General features: G+C 38.5%; 2 protein-coding genes across 2 annotated transcripts in view; both read left to right on the forward strand.

The window, feature by feature from the left end:
- The window catches only part of RP1 (RP1 axonemal microtubule associated), a 221,844-nt gene that overhangs the window by 23,843 nt on the left and 178,987 nt on the right, over nucleotides 1–19,014 (forward strand). The window contains exons 2-3 of the mRNA XM_081952551.1: nucleotides 6,948–7,604; nucleotides 10,193–10,364. Of these exons, the coding sequence (XP_081808677.1) occupies nucleotides 6,960–7,604; nucleotides 10,193–10,364 (817 nt within the window). The 5' untranslated portion in view covers nucleotides 6,948–6,959. The remainder of the gene's footprint in view (nucleotides 1–6,947; nucleotides 7,605–10,192; nucleotides 10,365–19,014) is intronic.
- LOC309391645 (oxygen-regulated protein 1-like) lies at nucleotides 13,317–18,536 on the forward strand (the record flags this gene model as incomplete). The annotated part of the gene is made up of 1 exon (XM_081952312.1): nucleotides 13,317–18,536. The coding sequence occupies exon 1, from the start codon at nucleotides 13,332–13,334 to the stop codon at nucleotides 18,534–18,536; it is 5,205 nt and encodes a 1,734-aa protein (XP_081808438.1). The 5' UTR covers nucleotides 13,317–13,331.

A 19,014-nucleotide genomic window follows, 5' to 3' on the forward strand; every position in this document is an offset into this window, starting at 1 on the left:
GGTGCGGGAGTTCATGGCTTCCATGACAGCCATGGACCTGACCCAGTTAATTCAGGGCCCTACTCACGAGGGAGGCCACACCCTGGACCTTGTTTTTGTCTCTGGCCAGTGGACGAGTGATCTGGGAATAGGGGATCTAGACATTATTCCCCTGTCATGGTCGGATCACTCACTTCTCCGGCTGGACTTCCCTGGTGCTACCCCCCACCGCGAGGAGGCGGAACTGGAAGGTATTAGATGGTTCCGCCCCAAGCGCCTGATGGAACCAGATAGGTTCCAGACGGAACTTGGGCCACCTCCTGTGGACCTGACCCGCCCCCGGGTGGAGGACCTGGTGGACGCATGGAATAGTGCGACTACCGGGGCCCTAGACCGGGTGGCGCCTTTGCGGCCTCTCCTGCGGCGACGAACCACCCTGGCACCTTGGTTTACCGAGGAGCTAAGGGTGATGAAACGCCACAAGAGACGCCTAGAGAGTCGTTGGAGATCCTCCCGTTCCGAATCTGACCGAGCACAGGTACGAGCATATTTGAAGACGTACCTTGTGGCATTAAGAGCGGCCAAACGTCAACATTGTGCCGCTCTTATTGCGTCTGCAGATAACCGCCCTGCCGCCCTGTTTCGGGTGACCCGCTCCCTCTTGTCTGAGAGATCACGGGAAGCCCCACTACAGGGCAGAGCAGAGGAGTTTGGGAAATATCTACAGGACAAAGTCGCTCAAATCCGGACGGGATGGGCCCCTTTCAGTGGTCCAGTAGAGACGCCCGTGGCGAGTCTTGAGGGACCGCTTTGGGAGGAGTTTGACTCGGTTGCCATCGAGGATTTGGACAGGTTGCGTGGACGTCTGCGACCCACCACATGTTTATTGGACCCGTGTCCCTCCTGGCTTGTACTGGCATCCTGGGAGGTTACGCGCGACTGGCTCCTGGGCCTGGTGAACGCCTCGTTGGGTGAGGGGTCCCTACCGGCTGCCTTGAAAGAGGCGGTGGTGAGGCCCCTGCTCAAGAAGCCTTCCCTGGACCCAACGGACCTAGTCAATTATCGTCCAGTCTCCAACCTTCCTTTTTTAGCGAAGGTTGTAGAGAGTGTGGTGGTACAGCAGTTCCCTCGTCACCTGGAGGAAAATGATTATCTAGACCCGCGCCAGTCCAGCTTCCGACCCGGGCACAGCACGGAGACGGCCTTGGTCGCATTGGTTGATGATCTCTGGAGGGCCAGAGATAGGGGTTGTTCCTCTATCCTGGTCCTATTAGATCTCTCGGCGGCGTTCGATACCATCGACCATGGTATCCTGTTGCACCGGCTAGAGGGGCTGGGAGTCAGGGGCACCGTTTTACGGTGGTTTGGCTCCTACCTCTCTGATCGGACGCAACGTGTGTTGGCAGGGGAGCAGAGTTCGACCCGGAGGTCACTCACATGTGGAGTGCCACAGGGATCGGTGCTCTCGCCTCTCCTGTTCAACACATATATGAAACCGCTGGGCGAGATCATCCGTGGTTTTGGGGTGGGATATCATCTGTATGCTGATGATACTCAGCTATACATTTCCACCCCGAACCACCCCAATGAGGCCGTCGAAATGATGTCCCGGTGTCTGGAGGCCGTACGGGTCTGGATGGATGGCAACCGACTAAAACTCAACCCTTCCAAGACGGAGTGACTGTGGCTTCCGGCCTCCCGGTTCAACGAGGTGCTTCCATCTCTGGCCATTGGGGGCGTCCAACTAGCCCCCATGGAACAGGCGCGCAATTTGGGCGTCCTCCTAGATGCCCGGCTGTCCATGGATGACCATGTAACAGCCGTGGCAAGGGGGGCGTTCCATCAGGTCCGCCTGATGCGCCAATTGCGCCCCTTATTGGACCGGGATGCCCTACGCACAGTCACCCATGCGCTAGTGACGTCTCGCCTGGATTACTGCAATGCTCTCTACATGGGGCTTCCCTTGAGATGCACTCGGAGACTACAGTTGGTCCAGAATGCGGCCGCGCGGGTGATTATGGGGAGGACTAGATACTCCCCTGTAACACCTCTCCTGCGCGAGCTGCACTGGCTTCCTGTGGTCTACCGAGTGCGTTTCAAGGTTTTGATTATGATCTTTAAAGCGCTTCATGGCACAGGGCCTAGTTACATGCAGGATCGCATCCTGCCCCACACATCCCTACGACCAATTCGCTCACACAGAGAGGGACTTCTCCGGGTGCCGTCCGCCAAACAGTGCCGGGGGGCGACACCCAGGAGCAGAGCCTTCTCTGTGATGGGCCCAGCCCTGTGGAATGACCTCCCCCGTGACATCAGGATTACTTCCGACCTCCGCTCCTTCCGTGTACAGCTGAAGACCCACCTCTTTCAATTATCTGGCCTGGCTCAATCGTAATTTCTCTTATTCCTCCTAACTGTTTTTAAATGTCTTTTAAACGTTAAATTTTTAATTGCATATTGGGTTCTTACAATCGGGGTATTTTAATGTTGATTTTTAACTGTCTATATGATGTAATTTGTTACCTCCTCCGTGTCCGTGTCCGTGTATGTGTATGTGTGTTTGTATGTATGTCTATGTGCTTTTATACATCCTCTATGTTTTATATGCTCCATTGTACGCCGCCCCGAGTCCTACTTGGAAAGGGAGCGGCTAATAAATTCAAACTTATTATTATTATTATTATTAAGTTGTTATGAATTCGTAATGAATCACATATATAATTGCTATCACTATGGTTTGTTGCACACCCAATCAGATGTTTACACAGAATTTGGTTTTTTACCTACCTATCAAGTTCTTCCCAAAGACCCAGGATAGGCAGATGATGCTATTTGATGGTATTAAAGATAACATCACAGGATGTAAGCTCTTCTCTTCCCTTCTCTTACCTTCCCCTCCCTTCCCTTCCCGCCAATCTCAGCAAGTAACTCTATTATAACTATCAATATATTATCAATGCATCAGTCCTAAACATTTATTTCATTGGAAAAGTGTAACCCAGAAAGAAAGAAAAAAACCACATCTTGAAGCAAAGCAAGATCTACAGTTAGCTTAAAAATGTGTAAAAATATATCCTAAAGAAATGGGGGCAACCAGTTAAGAACCCTGATGCATATCTCCTGTGCTTTTATTATGCTTCTTGTGCAGTTAGCATGGCAGGCCTGTTGTAATCCTGTCTAAGAGGAGAAGCTTCAGATCTGATTATACATTTTGTAGTAATTAGGTGGAACAGTTGCCATCTGGAGATCAGCATCTTACGTATATAAAGCATCATAATCCCCTGAATCTGCAGAAATGCTGATCAAATGCAATTGCTTGGTTGTCAACCCTTCTTGATGCAGCCTTTTCATTGACTGGAAGGAATCTATGGCAAGCTGGGTAGGGCCACAAAGAAAGGAAACCATAGAATTGGATGATCTAGACTCATTTGCTCCACTAAAAGTAAGGACACCAGGAATTCTCGCTCTCGGAATAATCTCTCATTATTTGGCTAGATGAATATAATTATAAAAAGAATTTATTATGAGGATGAAAATAGCCCTGAATTTATGATCTACAAGGTGGAATAATGGTATTAACAACCAAGAGATTGAAGCCCAGTTAGTTCTGGAAGATAATAAACCAAAGGAAAATGTGAATACTAAAGGGGGAAATGCATAGCAAAGGATTTTTTCTATCAGTGCTTCAGGATTCTCTCTCTCTCTCTCTCTCTCTCTCTCTCTCACACACACACACACACACACATTAAACTAACATAACATGGAATGTTTTTATTTAATTTATAGAGTACTGCTTGTTTTCTGTGTAACCTAATTTGAGAATTAGTAGGAAGCTTTGAATTATTTTCTAGCTGTTCTTCAGAAAAAGAAGAGCAAGATTTAATTCATATCAGGTATATCCTGAGTAAGTATTACAAAACCACTAGTCTAGATGTTGTAATTGTTTGGATGTTAAGAACTTTTTTCCTGTGTTAAAAGTGTTCAGCATAATATTTAGTATTTTTATGGTACATTTTTAAACTGCAAAGATCATTCCAAAGAGGAGCTACTTTTTAATATTTAGAAATGATATTTGCAGATCAAATGCATCATCGTAGTACCTCTATGACCTGCAATTATATGCTTGATATACAAGAATCAAAGTGCAATCCTAAAACCACCTCCAAATATGTGTGCATAGGATTGCTCAGTTGATTATAAATCAACCATAAGGCATCTATGTTTCCAACATCTGCCACTAAGGCTAGAAGTAAGAAAAATATATATCATCTTTTACTCTTTGATAAGATGTTTCTAACTTCAGTTTGCATTGAAGCTTGAATCATGCTGTTGCTTCTTAGTCCTATAATGCAAAGTATGTGTGCCTTTTGTTTCATAATACTAGAACTTCAGGCTGTCCAATGAATCTAAAAAGTGAGAGATTCAGGAAAAAAGAGAGGAAATATATATAGTACAGTTTCAGTTCTAGCTATCACTTTTATTAGATGAATGTATTTATTTAGCATACGGCGATGGCGTATCATACATGGATTTGCAATATTTATTTACATTTCTCCTAGATTAAAACACAATAACATATGAATGTTAAAAAGATCTAGATTTAGACAGCAATGTCTAGGCAATCTAACCATTAAAGCGCAGCATCATTTATGTGAGAAAAAAAATCAGGTACTGGACTGGTATATGCCCTCAGTTTATAGCCGGTCATCATGTAATCTAGTGTTTGATGTGGGAGCCTGCAGTTACATTGAGGGAAGATATGCTGTATTGAATCTGATTCAAAGTTGTCCATTGCTGGTGTGGTAATTCAAAACCTGGCACCTTTTGCATAGGGTGATTTATATATCTACCTATGCTGGGCTTTCAACAACCCATTTGGCTTTCCATTGAGAATCAATGTTAAGGTTTTTAAGTAGATGTTGGCTTAACCAGCGGGGGCTTCTTGGATTTGAACTTTCTAATGGTTAAATGACGAAGATTGGTATGTACTGATAGGAATGAGTTGTTCATAATTGTTCATATTTTGTCTGAATCCTCTCACTAATGCATCTTGCTTTTGTAAAGCTGGCAGTGCTATATGGCTCAGAAAAGAAAGCCAGCAAGTTGGGGTGACTTTAATGCATCTGCTTATAACCCTCATGATGTTATTGAGTCTGGATTCTACCTAACTAGTATGGCAGCTATTGAGCCATATAGGGGCACTGTATTCTGCTGTGGAGAGATGATGGAGGATAAAACAGTATTGTTAATCAAGATAGGCACATATGGTGTTCATAAGTACACTTTAAAACCCAATTATGAGGAACAGTAGTATGCAAAAAGGATTGCCCACTTGGCTCAGAGATGGGCTTCCCAGAGTTATTTTCTTGACTTCTAAGAGAAATAAGTTCCTGCATTAAATAAAACTTTTCTTTTTTCCATCCAGTAAAGTTAAGATTCTTATATATGTAGAATATACCCATCTGTTAGTTCACTGCACACAATTGATCTATAAACAATGTTAGTTAATTGTAAGCCTTTGGCTGTTTTATTTAATATTTGGTTTGATTGCGTCAAAACATACTCAAAAATATTTTTCCATGTTGAATATAGAGCAAATCTTGGCTGAAAATACACTTCCAATATACTCTAGTCAAGATTAATAATTTAATAAATAAAGGGGTTGGAAGGCAGAAGGAAGAGACTCAACAAGAGACTAAAGGTTAGATAGGTAAAGATAAAGATAGATAGCAACAGGTGAGTTTTGGGGAAGCACAATTATACATGAAGAATCTTCTAAATTCTGTCAATGGAGGCAAATTTTTTGCTTCCTTCACTGGATTTCTAAAGTGGTTTGGGAGCACAGATCATTTTTCCAGGCAAGGTGGAGTTTTCCTCTTGCAAGGTACCATTCAACATTGAATACATCTGCATTCTGTGTAGAACTGAACAACATGTTAAGGAAACCCAAGAAAAATTAAACAGAATATGAATATTTAATCAGATGAATAAAAAGCACTATTTGTATAAAGTTAAATTGGGTTTTGAAATTGACACAACCACATATAATTTGTAATAAGTATAATAATAAAAGCTTGAAAATGCTTGGTTATAAATTAATTTATACAAGCACCATTCTTGAAGGAAGTTCTTCTATTTGATTCTTCTATTTTTCCATTTTTTAAATTATCAAACAATATACAAATTGGAATTAACAGATGAAGGTAAAAGTCTGAGTGTCCATTAGTATATTGAGAGAGAGAGATGTATAAGCGCTCCCCCTCACTCTCTCACAAAGACAGAAATCAATGCAAGGCTATGGTGAAATTTTCCTTCTGTGTTGTGCTCTATATTTCTTCACAAAGCTTTGATTTTCTGGATTCATCAACCTTGAACAACATGAAAAAATATTCTTCTGAATAAAAATGTTCATAATGTAAAAATAGGAAATTTTCAGTTATGTATGCTGTTGAAACAAAATCCCTCTAATTGTTATTCTGGTGTGACTATGTACCTATTGCTAAACACACACACACATATATATATATATATATATATATATATATATATATATATATATATATATATATATATATATATATATATATATATATATATATATATATATATATATATATTGTTGTTGTTTTGTATTTGTGCTGATAAAATAAAGGGAGACTAGTATAGATCCATTTCGAGCTATTTAGCTCTCATCAGCTAGCTATATATATATAATGTGACAAAATAAGATCTGTGAAAATATGTTGGAGAATTCTGCTTAAATCTGCAAGTAAAGATATCAGCTAGATCCTACCAGTCTTTGTGAAATTTGGAGATAACAGCATGGACCTATTTGAATCATTGATCTTGGCAAACATTACTGTTGTTGCTTTTGTTGAAATCTCCTTTGTTAGGTGTACATAAATTAGGAAAATGCTCTTCTTGGGATTGTGAGATAAAACATTGACTTCTTGCCTCTTTATTTCCAGATTGCTTTTACAATGAGTAAAACATCTTCAACCAACAACTCAGTGATCCAACCTCACAGTTCACCGAGTGATCAGTCTTTATCTGTGCGCCCATCCAATGTCATCGAACCTAATGTGGCCAAACGGATCTGCTTTTATAAGAGTGGAGATCCACAGTTTAATGGAATTAAAATGGTTGTCAATAGCCGCTCTTTCAGATCATTTGATGCTCTGCTTGACAACTTGTCAAAAAAAGTCCCACTGCCTTTCGGAGTAAGGAACATTACTACACCCAGAGGAGTGCACAATATCAATAATCTGGAAGATCTTGAAGATGGGAAGTCATACATTTGCTCCCAACAAAAAAAAATCAAACCCATTAATTTGGAGGTGGCCAGAAGAAAGCCATTGCCATGGCAGATTAGTAGGCCAATCAGTGCTCGTCGTAAAGCTGTACAGTTAACCAGAGAAAGCAAAGGGAGTATGTTCCAACAGGGTAGCGCTATGCGACTGAGCACCCCTAAGAAGTTGCTTGTTTTCAGAAATGGCAATGCAAAAATCCGGTGTACAGTTGTCTTGGGTAAAAAGAACACACAAAATTTTGAGGCCTTTCTGGACCATATCAGTGAATTAATGCAGTATTCAGTATTGAAGTTGTATACTACTGATGGGAGAAAGGTAAGATAGCTATAAGATAATAATCAAATATGTTTCTTTTTGTGGAATTGGGAGAGGGACTTCTTGTGAATCACACAATATTTCCGATGAAATGCTCTTCAGTAGAGGTACTTTTACCATCAAATTAGGCCACTGAAAAAACACTTTCACTAAACTTTTATAGCAAATTGAAATTGAAGCGTTCATCAATCCTTTTTTTCTAATTTTACTAAAAGCATATTTAGTATGGGTAGTGAGCTGGGTGGAAAACAAATGAAAAAAATAAAATAAATTTTGCTTGGCTTTTGTTACTAGTAGGTCAAGTTCTTACCTTTCAGCATCCATATAATAGATTTCTGTTATTTATTTACTTACTTAGTTACTTATTTATTGCCTGTCTCTACAACAAATTTATTATTATAAAAATTTTCACCACAGAGATCAAGAAAAATAGCTTGCCACCTTTCCAAGTCTTTCACATTTAAAACACCTGATTTACATTGTCCCGTATTCCCTAGTTATTACTAGATGCTTCAGTTTTAAGAACATGGAATTCTTGGAAGCACAAAGTAAGGAGGTTTTGGTATATGCAAAGAACTAGCCTTATTTTAATCTGCACCTTCCTGTACTTCTTCATCTGTGTACTCTTGTTAAGGAGCTTTTCCAGGGCATCTCTAGGAGCGTCCTCAATCTTACTACTAGCAATTAGTCACATCATAATCTCTTAAAGGCTATACTATGCTTAGACTTCTCATGAGGCATAATTCTTGTTCTTTTCCTACAAAGACCTGACGTAATTCCATTTCCCCAATTCACATCTATTCACATTCACAACAGAAATATTTCCCTGCCTGCTGTCTTCCAGCAGATTTCTGTTTTTCAAAAAACACAGTTGAAATATTTTAAGTTTTCTTTCCCCAAGATGGCTGTAGTAAAGCTTTGATGAATATTTAATATCAGCATTTCTTTGTCAAACAAGAAAAATGATAGAAGAAAGAGCTGTAAAATCTTTTTAAAATGTTAATTATGATTAGGGGTGCAATATTTTATTTAAAAACTTTCACTGTTACATGAACTTTTCTTTCTATTAGGAATAGATAGCATGACACCTGCCAGCATTGCAGCATTTACAGATAACTACTTGCCAGACATATTCTTGCTGAAATACGCCATGGGTTCATAAAACTTTTTAAAGTTTTCAAATGGGAACATTTCACTTACTCAACCTAGTTTTCTGTAGAATTTTTCTGGTTCCCAGGGAGATTTAAAGGAAGTAGAGATGGGTAGCAGGTAGAAAAAAGAGCAATGCTAATAAAAGGAAAGAATAATAGATCAGCCTGAGAAAGGGAAAACCTTGAAGTAGAGGCTGTGATGTGCTGAAGATGCCTCTCAAAAGCGGATGGAATTCTGGAATTTTGTGAGCTGGCTGAGAGCAGACTCCACTTGCTGTGCTAATCAGCTGTTCTGTATTTACTGATGCAGTGGTAGCAATGGAACAACAGTGCTCTAGTTCTTAAACATTTACTAGCACACCACTGAGTAGAGGTGACCAGGAAAGGAACAGGAGGATGCAATATAAAAATTAGTGTCTGACCAAATAAAGCAAAATGACCAGGGTTGAGTTACCACAATCTTAGAAAGTCCAAAAGTCCAAGAGAAGGAAGCACACAGATTGTGGCTAACATTGGAAGGGATTTTCTTTCCCTGTACATGTGTCTGTGCAATACTACAAGCTAAATGGACACTGGAAACATGGAGATTGCTTGGAAAGATGGTTTTAATGGTGGACAGGACCACATGCCTTGAGGTCCTAGGCAAAAAGGGGATCATGCTTCGAAGATGTAGAGTGAAGAAAAAGAAGCGAAGGGGCTTTCTGAGAGTTCCTGAGTTTTTTATACTCTGTTTGGCCTCACCTCTCTGTTTCCTATTCCTATGTAAGAAATGTATACTGATTGGTTGTCAGACTCCCAGAGGCGGGTGTGTGTGTGTTAGCTAACTTTGTAGGTTGTGTGCCTTTTGAGTTGCAAGTTTGGTTGTGTTCCCAGGTGCCCTGTGGTGAGATGGGTAAAGAGCTAATACTATCATGCCTTAATCCCATCACCCTGGAGCTGAAGGGGGGTCTTTGTTATGCAGAATAGACTGCCTCAGGCATTTTAATGGCCCATTGACAAAGGTGGGGCCTATTAAGAGTGAGCCTGTTTCCTGCCTAAAAGATATTTCTCCATTTCTTCTCCAGGGAAGTATAATATTCTGCCTTCTTAATATTTCCCAGGATATTTCATTGTTCTGGGAGAGGGGTGGGTTTTAACTTCCTACACTCCCTCACTACCAATACCGCCACCAGTGGATATGATGTGCAAGTCTAACCAATTGTTAGTTTACACTTCAGGGTTTTGTGTCAGCTCAAAGTATGAGTTAATTTGGTAACTGGATTAAATCTGCTTTCTTTTTTTATTTGTTTATTTAATATGCCATCCATTACACTCTACAAAGTGACTATATAAATGAAACCAATGTATTTTGAGGATATTTTCTAATAGTTTTATATGAGAAAGAAAGGTTAGGGAAGTGATCTAAAAAGAGAGTTAATTTATTTGCTTCTTTTTCAGGTCTCCAACCTTCAGGGTCTGATATTGTGTTCTGGAGCTGTTGTGGCTGCAGGGAGAGAACCCTTTAAGGCAGGGAATTATGATCCTCGTAGGTATTCATTGCCTGCAAGACTTCCGGGGGTCTCCAGTCGTGTCCACCCCCAAGCAAACCTCAAGTCAGAGAGCAGAAAAAGTAAGTTCCTTAAATTATCCCCACTTTTCCCCATTCTTTTAAATTACTGATAAGGTCAGCCCTAGCATTAGGCAAAACACATTGGCCAACTTGGGAAACTGATTTTGGGTATCATGGAAAGGATAATAAATGGTTGGTTGGTTGGTTGGTTGGTTGGTTGGTTAGTTAGTTAGTTAGTTAGTTAGTTAATATGCTGCGGCTTCAGTTGATTTAGCCTGGGCTTTGGGGAGACAGATAAAGGCAAGTAACAGTGTTATTTTATACTTTAGATGCCAAAATAATTTAACTTGCTTTCACTCTCCACTTTGAAATTGAAAGAATGTGAAATGTCTTTTGTTCTCTTCAGAAAACATGATATCTTTATATTAATAAGAACCCCCCCGCAAAGCAAATCTCAAAGACCAGACTGAACATTACCAGTAGTCATGTGTCAATCACTTTGTTTCACCCCAATCTATTTTGCTCGATTGCTATAAAGGGCATCTATGAATACTAATTTAAGGTCCTTGAAAATTGAGTAGGTGAAAAAAAATATTGGTTAAACAAACAAGCAAATTAATACATATGAGAAATAAAACACATTTACATTCTATAGCTGAGTGATCTAACTATAACCTAAAGTGAATTTAAGAATTAGAAATGAAAGCCTAGAAGAACATGAGGTCTGTCTCAATGCTTGGAGATTTTACTTGGTGTCCAGGAGCTTTCATATGTGCAAAATGTTGTCTTGTTAAATGTTACGTTAAACCAGTGCTTCTCAATTATTTTCTGTCATGCCCCCCCTAGGAAGAAGAAAACATTTTGCGCGCCCCGCGCAACTGTAAATAGTATCATTTGTCTATAAAATTGTTATAAGTACACCTCTGCATAACACTGTATCCTTATTAACGTATAAGAGGATAAAAAAAGAAAGAAATGTGGATCAATTTACAACAAAGAATAGCTTTATTAACTGTAGCAGAAAAGATTTAAAGGAGCACAGGATTTAAAGGAACACAATATTAAAAAAAAACTTTAACCTGCAAAACAAAAATATATAAAATAATTTGAGCTGAGCCCCCCTTTACAGAACCTCGTGCCCCCCCTGGGGGGCCCACCTCACTATTTGAGAAGCACTGCGTTAAACCAACATTAAATGGACATTAAATGGACAACAACAGCATCTTTAGTGGCACTCAATCCTGCTTTCTATAGTTGCTTCCATAGCATCAGTTAGAATTTGTCCCCCTTATCTTTCAGTCACTTTTTGTCCTTTTAAAACAGAATTATGATGATTATGGAAGCAAGGACAACATAGCATAACTGTACCAGGTAAACTGATTTTTACAAAAGTTGTAACAAAATTGCTTGTTCATTCAAGCAAAGTTTTATTCCTGGAAATTGCATGGGCAAGTCCCTGTAAGTTTCTTTGATAGTTTTTTTTCAGAAGGGTTTTACCCTTGCCTGCTTCCTAGGGCTGAGAAAGAGTGACTGGCTCAAGATCATCCAAGTGGCTTTGGGTCACAGGCAGGATTAGAATTCAGTCTCCTGATTTCTAGCCTGGTGCTTTTAAGCACTACACCAAACTTGCTCTCTAATTTGATTTTTTTTTTATTGGATTTATATGCCGTCCTTCTTCCAAAGGACTCAGGGTGGCGTACAACATTAAAAAACACATATCCCAAAAGTTAAAAAGAAATTAAATATATATCCAAAAAACCAAACCCAATTAATAGGACAATAACATTTTAAAAATGAGATAAAATTAACAGGCCAGGCCGGCTTGCTGGAAAAGCCAACTTTTTAGGGCGCGTCGGAAGGACCGGAGGTCAGGGATTATGCGAAGCTCCGGGGGAAGCTCATTCCAGAGGGAAGGCGCTCCCACAGAGAAGGCTCTCCCCCTGGGGGTCACCAGCCGACACTGTCTGGCCAACGGCACCCTGAGGAGGCCAACTCTGTGGGATCGTACTGGACGGTGGGAGGCTACTGGTGGCAGTAGGTGGTCTCGCAGGTACCCTGGGCCTAAGCCATGGAGCGCTTTAAAAATCATAATTAATACCTTGAATCGCACCCGGAAAACAACCGGCAACTACTGGCATTAAATAATATGCATACTTTAAATTCCAAAGAGGTGTTTTGGGACATTTGGGGGTTCAAATAAAGCATCTGACAGCTCTTTAAAGCAACTAAGTGACTCTGAGAAGTGACGCAGCTGTTTTAGAGACCAGTAGGCAATCACTATGCCTATGTTCCTACACATACTGAGTTAGATTTTTTGGAATTGAATTTGAAAAATGCCCACCTCTGTTAATTAGACCTTTTAAATAAATATGTGCAGCTCAGGATATATGTTAGAAAATCAAGGAAAATTTTAGGTACTTTTTCTGATTCATCTAGAAAACAAAGAGTAAAAGATAAAAAGAAAAGAAAAGTAATATAGTATGTTCATGTGTTGGGAACTTCTTTCTCCAAAGTTGTCTGCAATCCTAGGAAAATAAGAGTAAAACTTGACAATAGATGCTGAGTGAATATTCCCACATGCCTATAAGCACTTTTTCCTGAATCACTTACAATCATATGTACTGTATATGTGCCCGCATAGTTTAAATAAGCCCAGTTTTTGATGAATATCATATAATTAGTTGTTTTATTATATCAATTTATGTAGCAATTTCACAACTGCTAAATTAATAAAAAGGAATTTCAGTGCATACGCAGCCCCTTTATTAGGAATGCTTTTTTAATTTTTGTCTAATTTAATATCTGCATGTTTTATACATCTGCATGTTATCTGCATGTTTTGTACTAACAATGATTTTTTTGTGTGTTTTCTTTTGCCTCTTTGCTACCTGTCTGCTGCTATTTTTATGGATGTTTATACTGGATGACTATCTTCCACACTTTAATCTAACCTTGTCATGTTGGGTGCTTTCAATAAATTGCTTTAAAGTGAGCGGGATTCAGATAGATTCAAGATCCAGAACTCAGATGTTCTCTGCTTGTTCTTACAAGGAATACAGCAATGATAGCAATTCAGGTTCCTCTTTTATACCTGATAATGACATGGGCACAGAAAAAAATTGTTTGCATGCTGATGAAGATTACCCTGCAGAGCATTTCACGGATGACATTGAAAAGTCTGTTCATCTTAATCAAGATGGCAGTATGACAGTTGAGATGCGAGTTCGATTCAAGGTTAAAAAAAAGGAAACGATAAAATGGACCACTACTGTTACTCATGCTGGCTCTTCAGCAGTCATTCCAGAAGATCAAACATCTGATTTAAATATTCTGCCGTATAAAAATCCCACAGAGGAGTTCAGCATTGCTGAAAATGATATCCCAATGCAGCAAATCTATACAAAAATGATCAATCAAAATCCTGCAAATCAATTGAAAACCAGCACTTATGACATCTGGCAGGATCAACTGATGAACACAGAGTTGAGGCAGGAAAGAAATAATGATCTTAAACTTAATTTCTGTAGGCCTCCTACGCCTGGGCCTAGAAAAGTCAGACAAAAGAAAGCATTAGTTGAAAGTGTTACAGTGGTATCAGACACAAGTGTCCAAAAAAAGATGGTAGGTCAATTTTCTGTCAGTGAAGAAATGGACAATGGCAAAACCAAATCTAAGCACTGTATGGTTACTCATGCTACCAGCCAAATAACAAATGTTACTAATCCCAAAATTAGTGGCGTATGCAATAATCATACAATGAATCAAACTGAGGAAAAACAAATGTTGAGCAAAAGCGCAATTAAAAAGTCCTATGATCTGCCTGAAGAGGATGGATTATTACATAATGTTTTGGAGAAATCAGTTGTAGAGAAAGGGTTACCTAACAGTTTAACACCTGAAGGTTATTCTAGTATTGGACAAGGACAATCTTTGGTAAAGAGGAATAATATATCTATACCATGTTTATCTACTAAATGTGATGCTGTAGAACAGGAACTAAATTCCTTCAACAACCATTCAGAATGGTCTCAGTTAAAAACCAAAGAAATTATATATGACCAATGTGAAATACACCATTGTTCCTCATCATTGCCTCCTAAAAGCAATAATACAATTTGTAAATGTTCTCCAATGGCTCCTAAGTTAACAGGATCTGATTGTATTTCTGCTACGCTCTTCTCTGATGAAAGCCAAGCTACATCATCTAGCGACAAAAAGAAGAAGAAGAAGAAGAAAAAGAATAAATTAGATATAGTGAAACAAAATGTGAGTTCCCCAAAGGACTCATATGACATTTCCACTGAAGGTACTACAGAGAAAAATGTAAACACTTGCACAATTCACAACACAAGAGAGACAATGAATCATTCTCCTACCGAGCTAGCAATTTATAAAAGAGAGCTTGCATTTCCTGTTGGAAACTCTGACGGTGCAATTAAAACCATAAACACCAGAGGTGATTTATATAGCCAGGTTTCAATTACATCCCAGCAGAATGATTTAGAAGATAATATAAAGAAAAATCTAAATAGTCAGTTACCTCACCAAAATAGCAAATCTCTGATAGCTGAAGATCTACTATTAATAAAGGATAACACAAAACATGAATTTGAACAGATTAAGGATGGGACATGTAAAGCTCTTAATAAAATAGAACGGCCACCTACTTCACTAAAGTCTTTAAGTGATTCAGGAAATGGTCAGAAGGCAGAAGATAAAAAGGGAAAGATTATTTCAACTAAACTGATAAAATCATCATCAAAACACAAAGAAGTGAAAAAGAAGAAAAAAATTGAAAGTGCCATGGGTAGTATAGACAAGGTATTGGATGAAACGAAAGCGTTGGATTCAGACTTTACAAATGAGATTACAAAACAGTCTCTTGAAAACTACATTCAAACCTGGTTGCAAAATGTATATCCAAAGGCTGTGAGGCCCCCCAAACACTGGGCTCCTATAAACTCAATTAGCAAGAAATCACATCACCCTACAGTAAAATCATTTTTGGATAAAGGAAATAAAGAAACTGGGCGGGATAATATTCCTGAAGATCAACAGAAGAGTACGTTAAATAATCTCAGTGAAGTGCAAGCTTTGGAAGAATCATTTAAAGAATTATATGAAACACACAGAGATTGTTTAAGAAATGTTGATGGGATCTTGAAAGATGAAGACAAATATTTAATGCCATCAGGAAATACGCAAGAAAAATCGAAACTTTCCTTGTGTGATATCATACATAAATATAAAAAAAAGCTTCAGGAAGAAACTGATCATACAAGATGTAATTCTGAAATAAATGCTCAAGTTGATCCTAAATCTGTCCCAGGTATTGAGGCGGAGAAATATTGCAAAAATAGTCTTTTGCTACATAAATTGAAATCAGAAATTTTCAATCTTGAAAAAACCAGAACTGGATGCCTCCAAAATTTAAATTGTCTTTCAGATATTTTTTCTTCTCTTCTTGGATCTCCTTCCAATCTCCTGCTAGTTTGGTTTCTACTAAATCTGAAAGAATGTTTGCCCTTTATAAATAAAGATGAGATGGTGGGAACTAGTTGCAGTTGTTCAGAAATCTCTATGCTATCGCAATATTTGAAACAGATTGCGGCTAAAGAAGAAGATGAAAACTTAATGACAGCTGCTTCTGATATGCAGGATTGCACAGCAAACTCCTTAATATTTTCTGGGGTGCAAATAGAAAAACAGGAATTAACATATTGCCAAGAAAATATTGCTCTGATTGAAACTAAAAATATATCAGGCACTGAAGAACAAAAACAGCCAAATGAGAATTTAATCCTGAATGACAGTTTAAATTCTGAAGAAGTGTTAGATGTGAAAGAGGTAGCAGAAGAGTTACAGAGCAGCTGTGAAGAACAGCAATCATGCAGCCGCCCAGCAGAAAATTCAGATATGTATGAAATGGTTGTGATGGAAAATCTAAACTGCACCAAAGCACCGTCAGGAAATGTGTTTTCAAATGAAGACTTTCTTGAAGAAAATGAGGCTATTCCATTGCAAGAATTAGAGGAAAAAATCCCAGATCCATCATTAAATAATGAAAAACCTGAACTATTTGAAGAATTTAATATCCCTATTTTCAATGCTAGTGATCATACTAATGGGCAGATTTTTGATCCAGAATCATCACAATTAGATGATGAGGAATTAAATAGCTTAGAAGAGCAAGAATATACAACATCAATATGTGAAAGAGAACATTCTGATGAGAATCTTACTTCGGCTATTAAAAATACTACAAATGAGAACCAAGTAGAAAATTCTACAACGGATAATCTAGAGGAAAATGATTCTTCAGTGGAAACCTCAGAGCAATTTTCAATAACTTCACCACAACCTTTTGTTTATGAACCTAATCAAATTCCAATCAATACAGAGGATAAGAAATCCAGAGTGAAATTAATAATAAATAGACTTGAGTGTGGATCTCATTCAAATGCTTCTTCAGAGTTGAAAAAAACCATTGGAAGTCCCGGCACATCTGATTTGTCTGATTATCGACCAGAAACTGATGAAAGTGACAGCAGGTCTAGGCCTTCTAGTGACTTGTCTGATGAAAGTACAGATGAAGCAATATATGAAAAAAGCTACAACACAGGCTATGTAAAAAGAACTATTGAACGTCTTTATGGTAAATCAGAAACTGAATTTAAACCCATTTCCAAGCCTTGTTCTCCATATATGGGTCAGATGCTATCCAAAGATACAGAAGTTCCCTTACATGTAATCAGTGATAAAATCCCCTTGTTTGGTCAAGCTCATAATGGATGGCCTGAGGATAAAGGAGCTTCTTCATTAATAGCATACGATAAGTGTGATTTAAATACAATCAGCGATGAATATGCTATTTTGCCAACTCCTGAATTCAGCCTTAATGGGGAAGAAACATGTAATGCTGATTGTTCACTGCAAAATGCTAACCAACACAGTGAGTTTAAGGCCCAGATTGCTGAAGATGAAGGGATACTGACCGATAAAGGAAAATGGCTTCTTAAGGAAAACCATTTAATAAGAAAATCACCTCCTGAAAACAGTGGAATGTATGGCAATATGGATACAACATCGGCTGATACTTTTTTTGACAATCATAGTAGTGACTCTCCATATTCTCATTTGCAGAATATGGAGCTAAGGTCAGCATTGAAAGAAATATCATCTTCTGATTTGGAATATATGGCAAAGCCTTGTGGCAATGAAGGCAATTACTTCAACATGCCTCATGATAGTGATTCAGAGCCTTTCCCTCGTGTTCCAGGTGTAAAATGCAATAACAGCCCAAATAAGAGGAAGGAATGCAACACTTCTTCAGAATGTTGCACAGAGATGAACAGCTATTCCCCAGCATTCTCAATGGTCGATTTTAAATTACCTAACAATCGAATACACCCTCTAGATCAAATTACAGATGACGCACTAGTTCGCACCCAGCCAACTAGGAACGCCACTTCAAACAGGAATAGACCTGAGACTCAAGATTCTTTAGATAGACTCCATGCTATTTGTGGACAACATTGTCCCATACTGACAGCTCTCGTAAAGCCACTGAATGAGCAGATTAGAGGATGTGCTTATCAAAAAGCATCTGATATTGAGAATTTAATCTGGCTACCATACTTGATAAATAAATCCATAGGGAAAGATAAATGTATAATTAAACTCAGTAAAACCCATGACCAGCTGAAGATCAGCTGCATGAATAAGATTTCAATCAACATTTTTGGAAGACATTACACTGACATCTTAGATATTACAAATTGTAATAATTTTAAGTTACCTTTCTCTCTAAATTATCTCTATGGTATCACAAATGTTACTAAAAGAATGTTATTAAAGACAGAGGTATACAAGAATCATGAAAGTAGCACAAGAAAAGATGATGATCTTGATGGGATAACTGTAGAATACAGTAATAATTTATCTAGCTATCAAAGCACAAGAAGTAATGCTGATCAATTTGTTGCGGGGGAAAGGACTTCTTCATTAGAACATTTTATAGCAAGTAGTCAAAATCAAAGGAATTTCATAAAAGTGACTTACTGGGAAATAACTGTATATCTGAAAGATATAAGTGTTCAGTCTTTGCAGCTTTTATTAATATTTAAACAAAAACCATCATTCAAGAAAAATTATTTCGGGTTGCTTGTTTTTCTGAGTATTCTTACCTTTTCTGTAGAAATTGAAAACCTTTCACCCAAGAAGTTCAGGTAATAGTAGAATAAAGATATGTTGTTTGTGTCTATCTCAAGATTAAATTGCAAAATTCCATAATTTTATGAGCATTGAAGAAAAAGAGCTGTGAATAGATAGATAGATAGATAGATAGATAGATAGATAGATAGATAGATAGATAGATGGATGGATGGATGGATGGATGGATGGATGGATGGATGGATGGATGGATGGATAGATAATAGATAGATAGATAGATAGATAGATAGATAGATAGATAGATAGATAGATAGATACAGTGGTGGGGTTCAAATAATTTAACAACCAGTTCTCTGCCCTAATGATTTCTTCTAACAACCAGTTCACCAAACTGCTCAGAAACTTAACAACTAGTTCTCTCGAAGTGGTGCGAACTGGCTGAATCCCACCACTGGATAGATAGATGATATCCTAATGGTAGTTGACAAAGAGCAAGTAGCAGCTGAATTGATAGCTGAATAATGGATTCACTCAAACA

Source organism: Natrix helvetica (assembly GCF_964273705.1).
Source record: "Natrix helvetica genome assembly, chromosome: 4".
NCBI lineage: Eukaryota > Metazoa > Chordata > Lepidosauria > Squamata > Natricidae > Natrix > Natrix helvetica.